At 46.5% G+C, this 20,132-nt stretch overlaps 1 protein-coding gene across 1 annotated transcript; it reads left to right on the top strand.

The window, feature by feature from the left end:
* Nucleotides 1–3,195: 3,195 nt before the first annotated feature.
* On the top strand, nucleotides 3,196–19,907 carry LOC103540396 (cell adhesion molecule CEACAM1-like). The gene is given in 10 exon segments (XM_008506962.2): nucleotides 3,196–3,408; nucleotides 4,342–4,701; nucleotides 8,351–8,629; nucleotides 9,036–9,290; nucleotides 10,552–10,830; nucleotides 15,162–15,288; nucleotides 16,032–16,084; nucleotides 16,777–16,808; nucleotides 17,858–17,929; nucleotides 17,931–19,907. Coding segments are annotated over 10 exon segments (1,557 nt in total). The 5' UTR covers nucleotides 3,196–3,344; the 3' UTR covers nucleotides 17,967–19,907.
* Nucleotides 19,908–20,132: the final 225 nt, after the last annotated feature.

The raw sequence follows: 20,132 nt of genomic DNA, 5'->3' as shown, positions 1-20,132 counted from the left end.
CACAGGACCCTATGCTCTTTGCCTCTGGCATCCACAGACATGGGGAAGTTCTGGAAGCTGAATTCCTACTGGAAAGCAGTGACCCCGCACTCAGATCTCAGCGTGCCCGGACCCCACCATCACCTGCCAAGATGCCACAGCACCGACCTGCCAGTCTGTACAGGTGGCATCCCCAAGGATTGGAGATACTTTCCCAGGAGCTGCCCTGATTCCATGACCTGGCTCTCATTTCCAATGCAAGAGTGTAACATGAAGTGGAGGGTTTGCTGGGCTCAGCACCAAGAGCATTTAAAACTCTTTGCCAGGGAACTGGTGCTGAGGCCTCAGGCGGCGCCAAGAGGGGAGACCGAGGTAGAACAAGAAACCTGTCGTGAGAGCAGGAGACGGAGCCAATGCATAGGCTACCATGATTAATCCCTGATGAGAGATAAAAACATCAGGTCCCTTCCTTGTCCCCAGGCAGAGACTCTGAACAGAAGCCTCCACTCTAGCCACAATGTCTAAAGGATGGGAAACAAGCCAAGCCAGATATCCAGCCATCCCTGTCTGCACCCAGTAATAGATACTTAATAGACACTGTTAAATGGATGAGGGAAACCATACAACCGAAGCCTGTCACCCGCCTGTGACACCTGAGGATCTGAGCACATTCACTGTAGACACAAGGGCACTGACATCAGCATGGGAGGAGGCCAACAAGTGCCCACGACTGAACCAGGGACAGGAGTGTACCCCTTGTAGAGTTAGGAATGAGAACACGGACCTCATAACAGTGAGGGGTCAGATATCCATTCATCTCAAAAACTCACACCCCCTCCCCATCACCATCTTGTGAGTGACTTCTCTCCTCAGAGGCCCTTGTCCAGCAGCCTGTGTCCTTCCTCTTCTCACAGAAGCCTGACCTGACACAAACTCTGGATACTTCACCCCAGATATAGTTACCACCAGAGAAGTCAGAGGCCTACCCTGATCACAAAGCAAATCAGGGGCGACTCCTCGTCCCCAGGGTCCCTGGTCTGTGGGGACACCTTGCCGTGGACCCTTGAAGACATGTCACAAGCCCAAGGTGTTGGGTGGAACAACGGGAATTTCCCATCCAGGTGGGACAGGAAAATCGGGATGTTTGCTTCCATCTCAGAGGGGCTGAGCATCCCACAGGGGCCTCCCTTCCTATAACAGAGGAGCCCACAGGATCCCCTGGCTAAGCCTCCACGTGGAGCCCCTCCAGGTCCTGGGCCCTGTGAGGAGACCTAGAGCACGTGACAGACAGGGACACAGATGACTCAGATGCAATGTCCTGCTGCTGAGATGGGAGAAACACAGGTCATTCTGGGGACCAGCCCCCTAGGCCTTGAGGCCTCCCAGGGTTCCTTGAGACCTCAATAGATCACTCACAGGGCCCTTTCTTTGAAACCTCAAGGACAGAGAGCTCCTCCTGAGGCAGCACATTCACCAGGCAGCAAAGGACACTAGATCAGGAGTCTACCGGACAAAGCCTGTCCTCCTCCTGGGCTCACCCTGCAGTGGGATGGAGCTGGGCAGCCTGGGGTCCCTCAGTAACCAGGACACAGGATGAAGGGCCCCTCAGCATGGAGGTCAGAGCCCACCTCTGTCCAGGGATCAGGGCCAGTTCACACCCTCTTGAGCCTGGTCAGCAACCCTGGTGAGGCTCCTGACACTGGCTACAGGTCTCCTTGTGCCCTCCAGGGCGCAACATTGGGACACACACACACACACACACACACACACATAATTAGCAGGAAATTAACCCAGGAATGTGGCTTTGGCTAATCAGGAGAAGGAACCTGATTTCTATCCCTGGGTCCAGCAGATCCTTCTGGGCCCTCCTATGTGTCTGCTCTGTCCTGCCTGTCCCTTCTAAGGGCCTCAGAGCACCCTGCTCTGTCAGGGGTCCCTGTGTTGTTCCCCACTGCCTGCCTGGCACCACCCATGGGGAAGGCAGGGTGACCACAGGAAGGTCAGCCAGGCAGAGGACAGAGGCCTCCAGGATGGTGAGGGAGCAACTGGATAGGCTCTGAGCCACAGCTCAGCCAACACACATGGAGAGGGAGGGTCTCCCTGAAACCTTCCCCTGAGGACCAGGGAGCCCACAGCCACCTGACCTCCCACCACCAGTATCCTCTCACTCAGGACACACAGGAAACCTGCCCCTTCACATCCGGCAACTGCAACTCCTCCTGAGACACTGGTACTGGGTGTCTGTCCCTGAAAGTAGAGCCACAGGCTGTCAGAGGCTGGTGACACCTGAAGATGGAAGGCAGGTCCCCATCAGCAGTCACCACTCAGCTTGCCCTTTTCTCAGCCCCTGAGTCATCTCTGTGACATTCCTGCTGGGAGTAAATCCAACCTTCCCAGAGCATTTAAGGACACTGGGAAGACCCTGGTGCCCAGTAGGGTTTCTGTATCAAAAGTGGAAATAATCCCCTGGATTTGGGGACTCCTGGGTCTCTGTGTAGTGCTGACAGACCCAAGGCCCAGTGCTGGGGCACGGCTGTAATCCTGTCAGGAACAGGGGTCCCCATCAGCCGTGCTATTGAAAGTGTGCTCCACAGGCCAGTGTGGTCAGCATCACCTGAGAGCTTGTTAGATGCAGACTCTGAGGTCCACCCCACACCTGCTGGGTTAGAATCTGTATTTTTAATAGCATCTGCAGACCCTCCCTGTACACAGGAGAGGGAAAGAGGCTCCCCGACTCCTCCCTCCTTGGGATCTCAGCCTGGCAGGGCATCTATGTTACCAGGGCAGCTACTGAAAGAGCATTTTTAAGGTGTCACCTGGACAGTCACCATCTTTATAAAGTTCCACAGGTGATTCCAATGCACAGCAGGGGTGACATCCCTGTGACAAGAGTTCCTGATGTAGCTCCTGGGCTTCTGCTCTGAAGAAAAAAAGCCAGATGTGGATGAGAGAGGGCGGCGGGGGAAGCTGACTGTGCACACAGACCAGGAGCTTGTGGGGACTGCCCAGGGCACCAACGTCCCAGGCTTGTGCTTGTCCAAACAGAAACGTCTGTTAGGGGGCGGGACAATCACTGCTAAAGAAGGCAGAGACCGCAGCAGTTCCCAGAAAACAGAAATAGATAGAAAGGAAAGAGAAAGTATGGATAAAGGAGGCAGGAATGAGAGGAAAGAGGGGGAGGGTCCTGGTCAGAGACTCCGCCCCCAGCCCATGTGACCCAAAAAGCTTCCTTGCCCCAGGAGGAGGCTCAGCGCAGAGGGAGGAAGGACAGCAGAGCTGAGGCTTCAGGAGCAGCAGTGCTTGTGAGCGTTTCTGGAGCCCAGGCTCTTCTCTCGGAGGGAGGGACAGAGCAGGCAGCAGACACCATGGAACTCCCAACAGCCCCTGCCGGCAAAGGGTGTGTCCCCTGGCAGGGGCTCCTGCTGGCTGGTGAGAAGGGGCAGTTCCCTGAGGGTGGGCAGGGGGATGGAAGAAAAGAGACCGGCTGGGGTCTCCTAGGAGGATAGGAGTTGAGAGGAGACAGACGGTTTCTGTTTGGACCTAAGGAGAGAGGACCCAGGAGCAGAGTAGGGTGGGGGAGGGAACTCAGCAACAGGAAAATCTAAGGGAACTGGAATTCGTGAAGGGCAGGAAAACCTCAATTGCTGTATGTTCTATGAGTTAATCATCTCTGAACAAGAAATTCTGGAAACTGATGACAATGATCACAATTGCTGACAGGGGAAAAAAATACTTAAGCAGGGGAACTAAACATTGTCTTTGCCCGGCAGCTGTAGAAAATAGCACATAAACACCAGGACATGGAGGGCCCTGGGACACTCATTCATTCATCCACAGGTGTTTGCAGCCTGTTCCAGGCACTGGGAGAACAACAAGATCAGACAAGTCCCTGTCTTGATGAAGCTCACAATCCATGGGGAGGAAGACAAATGAGCAAAGAGATCTAGAATGTGATGTCAGGAACTGACAAGTGTCATGAAGGGAACAGAGCAGGGAAAGGTCAGAAAGTGAAGACAGAGGGTCTTTAGAGCAGGTGATAGGGAAGGCATCTCCCAAGGATGCCCCTGAGAGTGAGCAGGGCGCTGAGGGCAGGGAGGGAGTGAGCTGAGCAGACACCTGGGGAAGAGTAATGGGAACAGAGGAAATAACAAGATCAAAGGGGCTGAAGTAATGGTGGTCATGCTGCTGACCTTGACCAGTAGGAGATACACACGCACATCCATACACACACATGCGTGCACATACAACACACACACACTCCAAGTCTAAGAGAGGAAGAGACCAGTCAGGACCCAGGGCCTCATCTTTCCATCCCAATACATAGGTCCAAATATTGATTGATCTCTCTCTCTTTCCTCCTAGTCTTACTCTCAACCTTCTGGAACCCACCCACCACTGCCCAACTCACTATTGAATCGATGCCAACCAATGTTGCTGAAGGGAAGGATGTTATTTTCCTTGTCCGTAATCTGCCTGGGAATCTTGCAGCCTATGGCTGGTACAAAGGGGACAAAGTAGATCACCATCAACAAATTGCATCATATAAGATAGGCCCAGTAGAAATTACCCCAGGGCCTGTATACAGTGGTCGAGAGACAATATACTCTAATGGATCCCTGCTGTTCCGGAATGTCACCCAGGAGGACACAGGATACTACACCCTACAAGTCATAAATACAAGTTATCAAGGTGAAGTAGGAACTGGACAGCTCCGCGTATACCGTGAGTGATTCCTGTCTGACCTCTGGCTGTTGGGTGGGGTGATTCTACTTCATACATGCAGGATTGACAGCCATGGGCTATGCCTATATCTCCCTCTGCATTATGTCTCAGGTTGAGGTTTAAGCTTTTAGTGCAGGCTCACATAGTGGAGACAAACTTCATAAGATCAGAAATCCTTTCCCAGAATGCAGCCCTTGCAGATATTCCCTGCAGAGAGAAGGACAGTCTGATGGGAGTAACTCAGCAGAGGAAGGTCAGTCTCAGTCCAGCCCCCTGGGCCCCTCCCTGTGAACATGACTCTGTGGCAGATCCTGCAGGGCTCGGTCACAGCCGGGTCTGTGGGGGGCCCTGAGATTCTCACAGAGCAGCTCAGCCCTGGGAAGCCCCTGCCCAGATCCCTGTCCCAGTGCTCCTGACTCCAGTGACCCTGGGGAGCCTATGCCGGGGTTGGATTTTGGCTTCCTGGGCAGGACTTTCTGGAAGCAATGATTTCCTAGCTGCCTGAGTCCTGAGGCTCCTGAGACAGTCACCAGCCAGGGCTCGGCCCTAAGAGCCACATCTGGTGGGGGACAGAGCCTGATCCTTCACCTGAGACTTGGCAGGGAGAGCACAGATGGACAAGGTCCCCATGCCATTAGCCACGTGCCCTGGAGGTATAGGGGACTCCAAAGGATGGTCAGCATCACCAGGGAGGAACAGAAGAGAGAAGAGCCTCCTGGCAGCTGCTCATCCACCAGGGATAAGGCCCAGAGAGCTCTCTCTCATGAATGCAAATAGCATGTAGTTGCCTTTATTTAGGCAGGTCCTCAATACTAAGCTTTAGGTCAGGTATTTGGGGATACTTTAAGGTTAACTCACAGACAACCTGGTAATCTAGAGACCATTTACCTGATTTTATTCAGGGTAAACTGAGGCACAAAGAGATATAAGCATTGAATCAGGGCCACAAACCATGAACATCAGATCAGAGGCATGGCGAGATCTTTGTGCAACCACAGCCCTGACCTCTCCACCACCCCAGGGGCCTTATTAAGTGTCTATGGACCCCAAGACCAACGGTTGGATCAGATCCCTTTTTCTTAGGCATCCACAGCTCAAAGTAGATTTTCTGGTCTGAGGAGTGACAGTAAATGGAGATTTAACCTGTTTTTACTCAAGAACTAAATTACCCTCACCAACAATCAGAGTCAGTGCCAGGAATGTCCAGGCCTCCCCCTCAGGTGACCAATCCATACTCTCCCTGCACAGGACTTGATATCACTTATTTGTTTCCTTATGTGTTGGTGTCTCTCCCACTGGAGTATAAAGGAAAGGGCTTTGCTTTCTCATTGCCACTCTACGCCTGCAGCCAGCACAAGTCCCAACAACTCAATTGCTCTCTCATGAAGGAGGGAGAGAATGAATGGTGAATGAATGAATGAACGATCCATTATCTCTTCACAGACTGAAACCTGGATGCAGAGTCCTAAGAGGTTATGGTGATACTGTTCCCTATCTCCCCAGGGGCTGAGACCCATGTTCCATCCCTCTGACCACTAGTCCCTAAGGCCTCTCTGAGAGGAGGGTATCATGATGACTGTGGGGCTGCTCAGCATGGGAAGGTTTTCTGGGCTATTCTGGTCCTGCTCCTGGGGTAGCCACAGGCTCTTGGTCTCTGGGATCTTTGAAGTCACTTGTAAACCCCACTGCTCACAACCTTTGATGTGTCTGGCTCTCTCACTTCCTTCCATGTCCCTCATCTTCCACCTGCTTCATTCCAGCTGGAACTGCACAGCTTCCCCCACTCTTAAGCCTTCCTCAGATTCTTCTGCTAACACCTATGGTCAGGCCCAGACTCCTGGGCAACAGTAAAGCACACAGAAATCAGTGGGAACAGCAGCCCCTTGAGGATCCATCACAAGCTAGTTCCCCCAGGTCACCAAGAGAACTAGCTTCTGCTTTGCCCCCATTCAGGGATCTTTCCCTCCTTGATGTCAACAAGTGGAACACGCCAGGTGACCGAGACATGTTACCCCTCAATCTACTCTTTGTGACTCAACTAGGGAGTCAAAGGCAGACGGACAGGTCTGCGGTCCCCAAAAGCTCACAGGCTCATTTCACCACTCTGACTCCTGACTCACATCCTCATCCTCGTGAGGCTCCCATTCTTCCAGTGGTTCCTGAGAACTTCCCAAGGTGGGGCTGGCCAGACCCTGCACTGTCTGACTGGTTTGCTGCCTGTTTCACACACATAGGTCCTCATGATGACACCTTTACCACAGGGTGGGATGCTCACAGATGGTGAGATCTACCAGTCACTGCCCTTTCACTTAGATGCTGCTCAATTTGGATGAATTTGATCAAACTTGCATTTCCTGAGGTTCAAAGAAAACTACATGCAATTGTTAGACCTCCTTCCCATTTAGCCTGACTGTCCATAGAAACTGGTGATAGGGTCCTCTTTCCTAAATTTAACACATATCATTTTGACTAATTCAGTAGCATTCCTTCCGTTATATAACAGAGACACCTCAGAATTGCCCCCTGATCAATTCTCTTAACAGACTCATCTCTCTATCTATCCAGGGAGCCACTGATTTCAAACCCCCTTTAGCATCTTCCTTTAATCATAATGTGATCCTGGTTGGACTGCAGAATTTAGTCTATGATCTTTAGTGCTTTCTAGAGAGATATTCCTCCAGAAACTGGTCTTAGATCTTCGGGGCATTAATATTAATTTTCAATATGGAAACAATTTAACTTCTCCTCAGATTTCTGTCTCATAACTGTGTTTACAAATAATCCATAAGGGCTAGATTCCATCCCCCACCCCCACCCCGTGCCTTTCACCAGTCACCCCTTCTGCATTTGAAAACATCCACTTATATTTCAGGAAAGATCAACATGGTCTTCACTGCCCTCTGCTGTGGGAGAAGAGACCTTAAAGACCAAGGGCAGAGCAGATGGCTCTGCTGCCAAATCCAGCCAGCTCCCCCCTGTCCCCCTCACTCTTTTCTGGATCATTTCTAGTCTTCACTCTGCTCTAGCCTTTATGGAGTCACTGTCTCATGCCAGTCACCATGGAACACCTGGGCAGACCTGCCCCACTTCATGGCCCTGCATCTTGAGTGTTGAGCTGACCTCTAGGCTTGCTCCTGGTCTCCCTGGTCTCCCAGACTATGATGTTCAATCCTCTCTGGGTTTAAGAACCATAGGAAGGCCCATCACTACCCACCTCTAGGACAACCCTGGAAAGCAAGGCCTCAGGGAAAACACTTCTACGCTAGGCGATGTAGGTCTGTGTAATAGAAAGGACCTCAGCACCCACAGTTTCCAGGTGAGGATCCCAAGGTTGGTCAGACAGTTAGCTGGTCAGTGAAGAGCCAGCAGAAGTGCTGGGTGGTCTCTGACCCAGTTCTGTGAATTTCATGACCAACCCTGATGCTTATTTGACTTGGGAAAGTCTGTGTTTTCCCCCAGACATAGAGCAGGCAGCCTTACATTCTCTGAGTGCTCAGATCCTCATGCATTTGTCTTGATATACATAGGCCTGCCTTATTCTTTTAAGGACTTGGGTTGGCTGAGAAGTGAGAGATGCCAACTCTGATTGAAGCTGACGTTGGAGGAATCAAAGGTACCAACAAGGCAGTATTCTCTGTTATCTATACAGCGGAGTTAAACAAACCCAACATCACATGCAACAACTCCAACCCCATGGAGCACAAGGACCCTGTAGTGTTAACATGTGAACCTGAGACTCAGGACACCACCTACCTGTGGTCGATCAACAATCAGAGCCTCCTGGACAGCACTTGGCTGGAGCTGTCCCTGGACAAGAGGACTCTCACTTTACTTCATATCACAAGAAATGACACAGGACCCTATGAGTGTGAAACCCGGAACCCAGTGAGTGCCCGTCGCAGTGACCCATTCTACCTCAATGTTCTCTGTGAGTAACTTCTGTCCCTACCTGACCCAGGCTGCCTGCCCAAATACACAGTGCCAGAGGCCAGGCCACATCCATCCCTCTCGAGTCCAAGTACACAGACCCTCACCCCTGGACACTAGGCTGGCCATGGCTTCCCGTCTCAGGTAAATCTGGGCAGGCCCATCCTTGAGACAAGACTAGGAGAGGACAGTCTGCTCCTGTCTTGAGGCTCAGGGTCAACAACCTGTGATGGGAGAAACAGGTTAATGTCTCAGACTCAGGATGAGCGAACACAGAGGGGTCAGGGTTGGGACTTTTTAAACAAGGTTACGACCCAGCTCAGAGGGACACTGTGGCCCTTGAATATACCAGGAGCTTCTCCTTCCCCATGATTACATCACATGTGGCTTTATTCTGTTTGCTCCAGATGGCCCGGACACCCCCATCATTTCCCCCTCAGACTCCTATTACCATCCAGGGGCAAACCTCAGCCTCTCCTGCCACGCGGCCTCTAACCCACCCGCACAGTATTCTTGGCTTATCAATGGGAGGCCCCAGCAATCCACACAGGAGCTCTTTATCCCCAACATCAGTGCGAATGATAGTGGATCCTATGCCTGCCTCGTTCATAACTCTGTCACTGGCCTCAATAGGACCACAGTCAAGACTATCACAGTCTCTGGTAAGTGGCTCCCTGGACCATCAACATGAGGCTCTGGATCGAGTCTGTCTAGTTTTCAGAAAAGAGCCTGGGAGAAGTTATTTCCTATCCTGTGTCCACGGACGCAAGCAAATCCCAAATCTGAACCCTTCCACTACATCTCTGGAGACGCTTCCTCCCCTTATTCTCTGATTTCCCAGGGCAGATGTGGGTCCAGCCTGGAATGTGGGGAGGGGGTTTTCTCAGCCCTACAAAGCCCCATACAATGAAGGGTGTTTCACAGAGGGAGAAGGAAGAAGATCCTTCTGCTCCAGGCTTGCCTTATGACTGACTGCTCTGATGCCATCTGTGGTGGGATATGGGGCATGTAGAGAAAGTACATGGGTGGCCTGACTTCAGTCTGGCCAAACTGTGCTGCCAATCGACACCAGAGCCTTTCTCAGACCAGGCTGCAGGGAAATTGGGAAAGAGCAAACCTTGGTTCAGACTCCTCTGAGCTGTGTCCTATTTCTGAAGTCACCAGCTGTATGACACTGTGTGACACCAGCACATATGTATACCAAAGGAGAACAGTGAATAATGGTGCATACCTGGAAAAATAGGTAGATTCATCCATGAAGTCCCTTCATGGGACAGAAGGAGCAGTGCCAAAAAGTTTATAATTTACAGAGAGGGCTAAGAGTACCAGCCTTTTATTAAAACTGTGACCACTTGTCTCTAGAGATTCTCTTCTCTGTGATATTGAGACTACAGGCCAGGAAGTAAAAGTCGTATGCAGATTGAGAAATCCTTTATATTGGAACTTTTCCAGGTCCTAAGGTCATGAAGACTGGCTGGGCCATACTCATTCTCTAATAAACTATTAACAAAAAGGAAATGCTTTCCCTTCTCTACGTAAAGCTACGTACTAGAGAGGGGGCCTGATCATTCATAGTCACAGAAAGCTCTAGCAAATGGTCACACAAAATCCAATGGGGAAAAAATTCCAGCTGATGATGAGGATGCTGGACACGTGGGCTGAGAAGAGGTTCCTGGTGCTGATGCTAGGGAGATGTCCAGGAGAACTGGTCAGGGGTTATCCTAAGGTGACCTTGGATTAAAGGAGGAGATGCAGCCCTCTCCATACAGATCGTCACATGAACAAAGACAGTTGTTCTTCTGCAGCGGTCACAGTCACCTTTACAGAACTCACTGTGGGATCTGAGAACTGGCTGAAATCTCTGAGGAAGGAGCGAGGTCCCAGGCCCACTCTCAGTCAGTCACCTCCTCTGTTTCTCCACAGAGCCCGTGGCACAACCCTCCATCCAAGCCAGCAACACCACAGTCACAGAACATCAGGACCCTGTGGTCCTGACCTGCCTCACAAATGACACTGGGATCTCCATCCAGTGGTTCTTTAATAACCAGAGTCTACAGCTCACAGAGAGGATGAAGCTGTCCCAGGACAACAGCACCCTCACCATAGACCCCATCAGGAGGGAGGATGCGGGGGATTATCAGTGTGAGGTCTCCAACCTGGTCAGTGCCAGCAAAAGCGACCTCCTCAGACTGGATGTGAAATGTAAGTGACCAATTGCCCCATCCCGCATTTTTCTGGGTTGATGGATGACTCTATCAATGTGGTGCAAAGTGGACCAAAGTCACAGGGGCTAGAATATAAACCAAGAGACCATTATAGTAAATGGAATGGCAAAGTGGTTAAGAGCTCAGTCTCTGAATCAGATATACTAAGTTTCTTATCATGAGTCTGGCATGTACAGTGTGATCTTACACAAGATTCTGGGTTTCTTCTGTTACCATTTTTTAATGTGATAAAATATACATAAGATTTACCATTTTAACCATTTTTAAGTGTACAGTTCCATTGCTTTAGTACATTCATATTGTTGTGCAGCCATCAGCACTATCCATTTCCAAAACTTGTCCTCTTATCTTACTAAAACTCTGTTCCCAATAAACAATAACTCCCTACTCCCTACTTCAGCCGCTCATAACCACCATTCTACTTTCTGAGTCTATGAATTTGATTATTCTAGGTTCCTCATATAAGTGGAATCACATGATATTTGTCCTTTTTGTGTCTTGCTTATTTCACTTAGCATAAATGTCTTCAAGGCTCCATCCATGTTGTAGTGTACATCAGAATTTCATTCCTTTTAAAGGCTGAACAATATTCCCTTGTATGTGTTTGTCACATTTTGCTTATCATTCATCCATCTGTAAAATTCTGGATTGTTCCCCCCTATTGGTCATTGTGAATAATGCTGCTATGAACATAGGTGTACACATACTGTTCAAATCCCTGCTTTCACTTCTTAGGGGAAAATACCCAGAAGTGGAATTGCTGGATTAAGAGGCAATTCTATGTTCAATTTTTTGATGAACTGCCATACTATTTTGCACAGTGGCTGCACCATTTTACATCCCACCAGCAATGCACAGAAATTTCCGTTTCTGCACATCCTTGCCAAGACTTGTTTTCTGTCTTTTTTTATATATATATAATAGCCAACCTACTGGGTATGAGGTGGTATCTCATTGTGGTTTTGATTTGCATTTCCCTAATGATTAGTGATGCTGAGCATCTTTTCCTGTGCCTCTTGGTCATTTATATGTCTTCTTTTAGGAAATGTCTATTTAAGTCCTTTGTCCATTTTTCTATTGGGTTTTTGGTTCTTGTTGAGTTGAAGTTCTCTATATATTCTGGATGTTAATCCCTTATCAGATATATGATTTGCAAATATTTCTCCCACTCTGTGAGTTGTCTTTTCACTTTGTTGTAAGTGTTCTTTGATGCACAAAAGTTTTTAATTTTGGCGAAGTCAAATTTATCTATTTTTTCTTTTGTTGCCTTTGCCTTTGCTTTCATATCTAAGAAATCATTGCCAAATCCAAATTCATGAAGCTTTCACTCTACGTTTTCTTCTAAGAGTTTTTATAGTTTTAGCTTTCACATTTAGGTCTTTGATCCATTTTCTGCTAATTTTTTGCATGTGGTGTTAAGTAAGGGTTCAACTTCATTCTTTCGCATGGATATCTACTTTTCCCAAAACCATTTGTTGAAAAAACCCTTCCCCATTGAATGGTCTTGGCACCCTTCTCAAAAATCACTAGACAATATATGCAAGAGTTTTTTCCTGGGCTCTCCATTCTATTCCATTGATCTATATGTCTTTCTTTATGCTAGTACCACACTGTTTTGATTACCATAGCTTTGTAGTAAACTTTGAAATCATGAAGTGTGAGTCCTCCAACTTTGTTCTTTTTTGAGATTGTTTTGGATATTTGGGGTCCCTTGAAATTCCCCATGAATTTTAGGATGGATTTTTCTATTTCTGCAAAAAAATATCTTTGGGACTTTGATTGGGATTGCACTGAATCTGTAGATCACTTTGGGTGGTATCAGCATCTTAGAATATTTAGTCTTCTACTCCATGTACACGGTTTGCCTTTCCATTTATTTATGTTTTTTTTTTCTTTCAGCAATGTTTTATGGTTTTCCAGTTTACAAGTCTTTCAACTCTGTGATTAAATTGATTCCTAAATATTTTTTGATGCTGTTGTAAATGGAATGTTTTCTTAATTTCCTTTTCAGGTTGTTTATTGTTAGTGTATAGAAACACAACTAGTTTTTGCATGATGATGTAGTATCCTGCAACTTTGCATGAATTTATTTATCAGTTCTAACAGTTTTTTGTGGGATCTTCAGTGTTTTACATGTAAGTGCTTGTCATTTGTAAACAAAGATCATCTTACTACTTCTTTCAATTTGGATGCCTTTTATTTCTTTTTCTTGCCTAACTTCTCTGGCTAGAACTTCCAGTACTATTTTGAATAGAAGTGGCAAAAGCAGGCATCCTTGTCTTGCTCCTGATCTTAGAGAAAAAACTTTCAGTCTTTTACCATTAAGTATGATGTTAGCTGTGGGTTTTTCATATATGGCCTGTGTAATGTTGAGATGGTTTCCTTCTATCCCTACTTTGAGTATTTTTATCATGAAAGGATGTTGAATTTTGTTGAATGCTTTTACTAATTCAATCTCTTTACTAGTTATAGGTCTATACATATTTTCTATTTCTACGTGATTCTATCTTGGTAAGTTTTGTTTCCTCTAGGAAGTTGTCCATTTCATCTAGATTATCCAATTTGTTGGCATATTATTCACAGTACTCTTAAAATTCGTATTACTTCTGTAGAATTGATAGTAATTTCCCCACTTTCATTTCTTTTAGTAATTTGAATTTTATTTTAGTAATTTGAATCTTCTCTCTTTTTTCTTAGTCAATCTAGTTAAAGATTTGTCAATTTTGTTAATCATTTTTGAAGAACCAACTTTGTTTTATTGATTTTTTCTTTATTATTTTCCCATTCTCTACTTTATTTATCTCCACTATAATCTTTGTTATTTCCTTCCTTATGCTAGCTTTGAGTTTAGTTTGTCCTTTTTTTAGTTCCTTATACGTAAAATTATGTTGTTGATTTTAGATCTTTCTGCTTTTTTAATCTAGGCATTTACAATTACCAATTTCTTGCACAAGATTCCTAAGTTCTCTAAGCCTCATATTCCTCAAGTGAAAATTGCAATAAGAGTATTTGCTTAATGTTATTATTTTAAAGATTTAATGTAATAATCAATTAAACCCTTCAGAAAATGCCACACACAGAGAAAATGTTCCATAAGTGTTAGCTACTCTTATTACTACTATTATCATTAGACCCTATGAAATCAGAAAGCCCTAGGGTCAAATCCCAGATCCACCTTTTACTGGCCATATGATGGTGGGTAAATTGTTCACCATTGTAAGCCTCAGGTTTTTCATCTATAAAAGGGAAATAATGTCTATCTGACAGGGTTATTATATGAATCAAATGAGATGTAAAGTATATAGCACAGAGCCTGGCACAGAGTAACTACCCCATTATAGTAGCTAACGTTAATATTAATCATCAGCATTGAATTGACTGGTGAAGGCAAGAGAAATAAAAAAGAAGACACAGATATAAAAGCCATTATATACAGGAGGGCATTACAGAAAAAAACATTAAGACATGGTTACTGAATCAATACTGGAAAGGAAAAAAAGGAGTTGAATGCAAAGTTTCAGCCTAGTATGTTAGTTTTTATCCCCTGAGATGCAGCCGAGATGAGATTAGACATACAAGATATTTATTGGGAAAAATGCCTGTGAGGGAAAGTAGGATGGGAGTGGGAAGAGCATGGGAGATTCCTCAGACCACGGTGCAGATCTGATCCCTGTGAAGGAGAAAGAGAAGGAAGGAAGCTTTAGCTTGCAGTGCAGCTCCAAGAGAGTGTCTACAAGGCTGACAGGGAGTCCTTGAGCTAAAGTCACCCATCAGAGGAAAATCGTTTCTCACAGAATTGGGATTGCTTTCATATCCTGGCCGGGAGCCTGTGGGAAGGGTGGTCACTGTGCATTGAATGGTGATGGTGAACAGAGATGGTGAATTCAGAGTGCACTAGCCCAGACCATCTGTGAGTTAAGTCCCCACCACAAGAGACCTGAGAGGCACATACTCATGGCTGCCACACCTGGTACACAGAGAAAGATGCAACCATGAAAACATGGGAAGTTATAACATACAAAAAGAGCCATCAGCCTTTCTCACATTTCCAGAGCCTTCAAAAATATCTGAGTCCAGAAAGACCAGGGTAAAATTGAGGCAAGTCTGACCACCAACTTAGAAATACAGTAAGAGAAAAGATTTGCAAGGACATAGTCAGCTAATCACCTCACAGCAACCTTCCCACAGAAAATTTATCCCTTGAAGGAACAAGTAGAGACGACTCCATGTTGAGAGTTATTTCCCAGGGTAACTCCACTGTAATATAATGTCACTTTCACTCATTCTTCTCTTTTCTTTCCATGACAGATGATCCAACACTAGGAAGTTCTGGACTCTCAGCTGGGGCTATTGGTGGCATCGTGATTGGAGTGCTGGCCGGGGTCGCTCTGATAGCAGCCCTGGTGTACTTTCTGTACATCAGAAAGACTGGAGGGTATGACGGCCTTTCCTCATGTTCTGCTTTCTCCAAGGCTAACCGCCATGCTTGGGAGAGGGAAGGAGACTTCAACACTGTCTCTGGGCCTGCATCTGTTCCTCCTCCCTCCTAAACCTCTGCTTCTCAGCACTAATTCCTGTGGGTCTCTTCCTCCCTGGTCTTCATTCTTCCTCTACCCCACTGTCTGTTGGGCATGGTTATTCCCATCCCCATCTGGTTAAGAGGGGGCAGATCCAATTATGTTCCTATGTCTCCCAGTCAGGGAAGCCAAGGTGCAAGAAGGAAAACAAACGAGGAAATGATACGAGGTACAGGAGAAAGCGAGTCTTGTGCTCTCTCGACCATAGCAGCAGGAGGAGGGAGGGATAAGACAGGAAGAGAACCTAAGAAAAAGCAGAAACAACCAAAGGCGTCTTGGGCAATAAAGAAAGTGAGGAAAAAAAAAAAAAAACAGCATCTACTTACAAAAGGGGAACAGTGTCAGGGTAGAAGTAGGCTCAGAAGCAGTTGATGAAGAATGGACCTAAATGTGCACATCCAGCAAACAGGGAAGGAGTAAACACTGGAAGGAATCAAGGGTAGACTGAGGAAGGAGGCCCTGAGAGGAAAGGCAGTACCTGCCATGGAATAAATGAACATTGAGGAGCCTGAGGAATTATCTGCTGACAGTGTCCTTCTCATTTAAGGAGCAAAGATCCTATGCTTGGGAATAGCAGTCACAGTGTCTGATATTTATTTAGGGCAAGTGTCCAGCATGATCTCACAGAGCACAAACCCTCAGCCTCCAACCACAGTAAGTAAAGCCACTCACCCAGTGAGAGCTGGTGTGTTCCACCATGTGCCTTGTCCTAGCAGGGAATCCTGGATTCCCACACCACTCCCTACCTTCTGAATTTTTAGAGGGGATCTCCACTTCCCAACCTTAAGTTGGCCTAAGTCCTCACACCCTTCCTAGCCACAGCAGATTCCCCTGGGACGCAGCCCCAGGAGAGATGCCCACTCTGCCTAGGCCAGGCAGGCCTGAGTAAGATGGACTTGTTTCCAGGAGCCATTTCCTCATCCTTCCTCCTTCCCCCTCCTGCCTCTTTATGGATGTGGGCATCTCCTTTGGTGAGACTTTCCCTGTCTTGTGGTGCTCTGGGTGCTGTGGGTCGCAATGCCCCTCCTTGCCACTGAAACCTCTTGCTAAGAGACACATCAAGGAAAAAATCAAGGTGTTGTGACCAGGAAAAAATCTTCAGAAGTGGACTGAGGCCTCCTGTGGCTCTACTTCTGCCCCTCCTCTGGTACTAATGCCCTGGGTCTGGACCACACATTCTGAGGAAGGACAATTCCTTAAGAAATCATGGGCCATCTCCCCACTCCATCCTCCCAACACCTGCCACCTCCTTCAACTAGAAATCACAACATCTTAGGTACAGCCTCATTCTAAGGCCATAAGTCAGCTTTGTATTTCCATAGGTAACTCTTCTTTTGCTTCCCCAGGTCAGGGCCACTCTGACAATTCTCCTAACAAGGTAAGCACAGCCAGTTTCACTGGCTCATTTTCTCATGGAAATACCTCTGTATAGAATGGGTTATTCTTGAAGACACTAATGTGAGACCAGGTTTGGGTCGAAGTTCCTCGATGCAGCCGCAAACAAAGCAGTGTTGGTAAGGACTCCCATGAGTCTACCTCGTTACACTCATGTGGACTTTCAAATTATCCCCATGTTGTGTTTGAATCCTGGCTGAGACTCTTAGTAGCTCTGTGACATTGGACAAGTAGCTTAACCTTTCTGATTCTCGGCTTTGTCATCTCAGAATGGGCGTGCTGCTTACTTCAAAGAGGAGGTGAAGGAATTCACTGAGATACAAATGCAAAGCACCCAGCACCATGCCCAACACAAGGAAGGCCTCAATCATTCTACCTTCAGTCTGACTCTGTTCTTACTGTCAAAGGATAATTTCCATTCCAATGGGTCTGACGTCTTAGTTCCTTTAATAATTTTACCATAGTTTTCTCATCTTAACCTTTCAATAGTGTACACATATACACTGAAAAGTGCTTAAATCATAAGTATATTTTAACGATGTATGAATTTTCACAAGTTGAACATACCCATGTAAGCAGCACCAAAATCAAGAAACAAAACATGTCATCCTCCCCACAAAAATCCCTCCAGTTACTTCCCTCCAAAGAGTAACCACTATCCGGCCTTCCAATGCACTAGATTAGTTTTGCCTGTTTATGCTCTGACATAAATGAAAGACACAGCATATCCTTATCCATAACTGGCTTCTTTCACTCAAACTTGTTTTGTGAGATTCATCCATATTGTTGTATGCATTCGTAGTGTGTTCACTATCGTTGCTGTATCATCATATTCCTTTGTACAATACCATAACCTCTCTCTTCCAATGATCATTCAGAGGATGTTAGCAAGCAGAAATAATAGGTGATAAAAGCCCTTCTCCAAAGCTAAAAGTTTCAAAGTGGTGATAGCAGGTGGTACTGAATCACACTAGACCGGTGAGGGCCTGACCTATGACACTGATTTAACTGACCACTGCTCATGCCTTTCAGATGGATGAAGTTACATATTCTTCCCTGAACTTCAATGTCCAGGAATCCGAGAAGCCAACTTCAGCCTCCCCACCCCCACCAGCCACAGAAACAGTTTATTCAGAAGTAAAAAAGAAGTAACATATCCTGCCCTGTTCACTGCACTGCTGACTTACTCCAAGCTTCTCATCCCCGTTACTGGAAGGATCCCTTTACCCTCAGAGAAAAGGGGAAGAAGACTTCCCCTCCCCTTAACTTCCAAATGAGGCACCTCCAGGCTGCCTGGTCACAGCCCCTCCCTTCAGTGTCAATAAATGAAAAGGTGCATCCGGGAATCTGTAGGAAACCCAACCTTCCTACTCTTTGAAATTTGGCAAAGAAGACCTTGGGAGAGAGTTGCCAGAACCTCCCACCCCTCCTCCTCTCCTGATCTAGACTTGTTTTATATTTACCTATTCAGAGCAGACTCACCTTCCCACCCCAGTCCTAAGTTGAATTTGCCATAACCTTGAGAGATATGTTCTTATCCACTGAAACGCATGTGCCAAAAAAGAACAGAGAAAAACTAAAAGTAAAAGTTTCTCCCATCTCTCCAAAGCCCAGGGGGAAGCCACCAGACACAGGAAAAGAAATATATAACCAATTCTGAACTGGGAGATTCTAGACCTTTGTCCACTGTCAGTGTTGTCTACCTGTAGTACCAGGGCCTAAGCACCTTGCTGCTTGGCTGGAATACCACCTAAGCCCTTTGGCAAGCCTGTCTTCAGAGAACCCACTAGAAGCAACGAGGAAAACTATTTGCTAAAGTCTGTAGGTGATTCCTAATGGAAAATGCAAAAGAAAAATGCACACAGGTTTTCGATAACTTTACAGGCTTTATTCAAGTAAATGTCCACAGAAGGAGGAGTTACAGCTTTAGGGAGCAATCAGCTGTTAACAGAGACAATCTGCTGGGAATTTGGGAAGGGAATGAGAGAGCTACCCTTCAGAGACTATTTAAGTGATTGTTAAAGAATGCACAATTTGGGGTATTGGATTTTTTTTCCTTTTCTCTGAGACATTCTGCCATTTCAATTTTTGTAACTGCTTATTTATGTGAGAGGGGTGATTGTTTTTTATTGAGGTCATAATAGTTTATAACATTGTGAAATTTCACTTGTACATTATTATTTGTCAGTCACCATATACATGCGCCCCTTTACCCCTTATGCCCACCCCCCACACCCCTTCCCCGTGAGAGGGGTTATTGTTACTTAGCTTAGCTGTGTAAGCCAATCCAACTACTTTAAGTGAAAGAAGCCACCAAAACCCCTCAAGTCCCCTTGGCCAGGAGCTCCTCAAGGCTTTTATGTCAGGGGCTCCAAACAGAAAAGAAGAAGCTGTTTTCCTCATTCATGGCTAGAAATGGATCTAACTCAGTTTCCAGGCATCTCAGGCCAATCACCAGCCTCCATTCTACCCCATGTATCTGTCTGTGCATGTCTGTCTGCCTCACTCCCTTTCTCAGGAAACCTTGGCCCCTGCTAAGGTGCATTTGGTCCTCGAGAAGTGGGAGCGCCTTGAAGGGAATGCTGTGACTCATGCCATTGGCATTGCTTACAACCTAGAAAGCTGCACTGGTGCTGATGCTCCTTAGGACGCACAGGAATATTATCACTGGGCCCTAGGCTTCTCGAACAGCCTCTGAGATTTGTTTTCTCTCACGGGGTCTATGAGTCTCAATGTGTCTTAGGACAAAAAGAAGGGCAGGACAAGGAGAAGCAAATGCACTTCCCACCCAGCCTTCTTCTGCACAGATGGAACCTCTTTGGGGCTGTTGAGAGAAAGGTTTTATTCAATATTTATTACTTTATCTCATGCTGTGTCTAAGAGGCACCCTCAAAGAGGGATAGTTGGGAGTTCTCTGTGCTCAGTACCTCTTTCAGGGTTTTCTAACCCTGACACACACTGTATGGACTTCCGCTTATCCATGCTACTCTGTGCTGTTTAATTTTACCTGGCTATGGCCACTTCTGAATTATTTGTAAATTGTGCTTTATATTTATAATAAAAATTATATATCAGACATCAACATGCTGCCTCACAGTTGATACTACTTATACAATGTCTTCTTTACAGGCAGAAGAAAGAGGAACTGCTTAACTGGGCATCAGAGTAAGCCTACTTCTAAGTCTACAGATATTTGATCTACTGATCAGAGAATTAGCTAAATTCATCTGCACGTCTGCTAACAAAGTGGGTCTGTCTAGAACCAACAGGCCACAGGCCCAACCTGCCTGGAAGAAACTGCCTGTCT

This window comes from Equus przewalskii, chromosome 9 (assembly GCF_037783145.1).
Source record: "Equus przewalskii isolate Varuska chromosome 9, EquPr2, whole genome shotgun sequence".
Classification (NCBI taxonomy): domain Eukaryota; kingdom Metazoa; phylum Chordata; class Mammalia; order Perissodactyla; family Equidae; genus Equus; species Equus przewalskii.
The sequence above is the reverse complement of the archived record's forward strand: the minus strand, read 5'-3'. Positions and strand labels throughout refer to the sequence as shown.